This window comes from Pelmatolapia mariae, linkage group LG3_W (assembly GCF_036321145.2).
Source record: "Pelmatolapia mariae isolate MD_Pm_ZW linkage group LG3_W, Pm_UMD_F_2, whole genome shotgun sequence".
In the NCBI taxonomy this organism is placed as follows: domain Eukaryota; kingdom Metazoa; phylum Chordata; class Actinopteri; order Cichliformes; family Cichlidae; genus Pelmatolapia; species Pelmatolapia mariae.
The window spans coordinates 14,932,409-14,933,825 of record NC_086229.1 but is presented as its reverse complement, the minus strand read 5'-3'; the positions used below and the strand labels follow the sequence as shown (position 1 = coordinate 14,933,825).

Below are 1,417 nucleotides of genomic sequence, written 5' to 3'. Positions count from 1 at the left end.
GAAGCCTCTCCCGCATTCTTTACAGTAGTTCATTTTGTCTCCAGTGTGTCTACGTTGATGTATTTTCAGAGTCCTTCAATGACTTAAAGTCTTTCCACAAAGGTCACAACAAAAGTCTTTCCCACAGCGATGACAGGGTTGAGAACTTGATCCATCTGTGTCGCTCTGCTTCTAAACAAAAACACAAAGACAGTGTAAGTCAGTCCTTTAACATTTTTATCCTGAACGTCACCTGAAATAAAGAGCATCTCTGCCAAAGTCCAATTACATTTTACTGTTTACATTATCACACTCAGCTCAATTTAATGTGCTATAAAAACGATAAGAGTAAAAACATTAAAGTAATACTAGTTTAATGCTACAATATCAATAACACAATTCTCAAACACTATCCCTAAAAACCTGTGATTAGAGTCGGAATAATCATTCAGAGCTGCCAGTAGAATTGCTAACATGCTAACACACTTTGATGAGCAGAGTTTTTTCAAACAGTCAGGCTGACAAGATAAAAATATAAATACATACCTCACAGTAACTGCACTTGTAGAGTCTTTCTGGTGTGGATCTGTTGGTGTGCTTTCAGGTAACGTGGAGATTTAAAAGTCTTCTCACACAGGTCACATTTATAAGGTCGTTCCTCAGTGTGGGTAAACATGTGACGTCGTAACTCTGTGTTTGTAGAAAACTGTTTACCACACTGATCACAGCTGTACACATCATGTCCGGTGTGAATGCGTAGGTGTTTATTTCGGCTCCCTATCCGGCTGAAAGTTTTTCCACAAATGTCACAGCTGTACGCCTTAATTCCAGAGTGGGTAACTAGATGACTCTGTAAGCTGTTACTGTGAGTAAAAGATCTGCCACACTGATCACAGGTGTACGCTTTAACTCCACTGTGGATTAGTTGATGTGATTTTAAGTTTGAAATGTGCGTAAAAGACTTTCCACACTCGTCACAGCTGAACGGTCTCTCTCCACTGTGGAGGAGCTGGTGTACTTTTAAGTTTCCAGACTGCGTAAAAGACTTTCCACACTCATCACAGCTGAACGGTCTCTCTCCACTGTGGATTAGTTGGTGTGTTTTTAAGTTTCTAGACTGCGTAAAAGACTTTCTACAGTCTCCACAGCTGAAAGGTCTCTCTCTGGTGTGAATGAGTTGGTGTTTTTTTAAGTTTCCAGAGAGGGTAAAAGACTTTCCACAGTCTCCACAGCTGAACGGTCTCTCTCCAGTGTGGATTAGTTGGTGTGTTTTTAAGTTTCCAGAGAGGGTAAAAGACTTTCCACAGTCTCCACAGCTGAAAGGTCTCTCTCTGGTGTGAATGAGTTGGTGTTTTTTTAAGTTTCCAGAGAGGGTAAAAGACTTTCCACAGTCTCCACAGCTGAACGGTCTCCCTCCAGTGTGGATGAGTTGGTGTCT

The 1,417-nt window shown here is 41.1% G+C and overlaps 1 protein-coding gene across 1 annotated transcript in view; it reads right to left on the bottom strand.

Annotated features, from left to right (window-relative positions):
* Positions 1–508: 508 nt before the first annotated feature.
* LOC134620779 (gastrula zinc finger protein XlCGF57.1-like) overlaps positions 509–1,417 on the bottom strand; it is an 11,960-nt gene continuing 11,051 nt past the window's right edge. The window contains exon 3 of the mRNA XM_065470121.1: positions 509–1,417. This exon is cut by the window's right edge and continues 798 nt beyond it. Within this exon, the coding sequence (XP_065326193.1) occupies positions 527–1,417 (891 nt within the window). The 3' untranslated portion in view covers positions 509–526.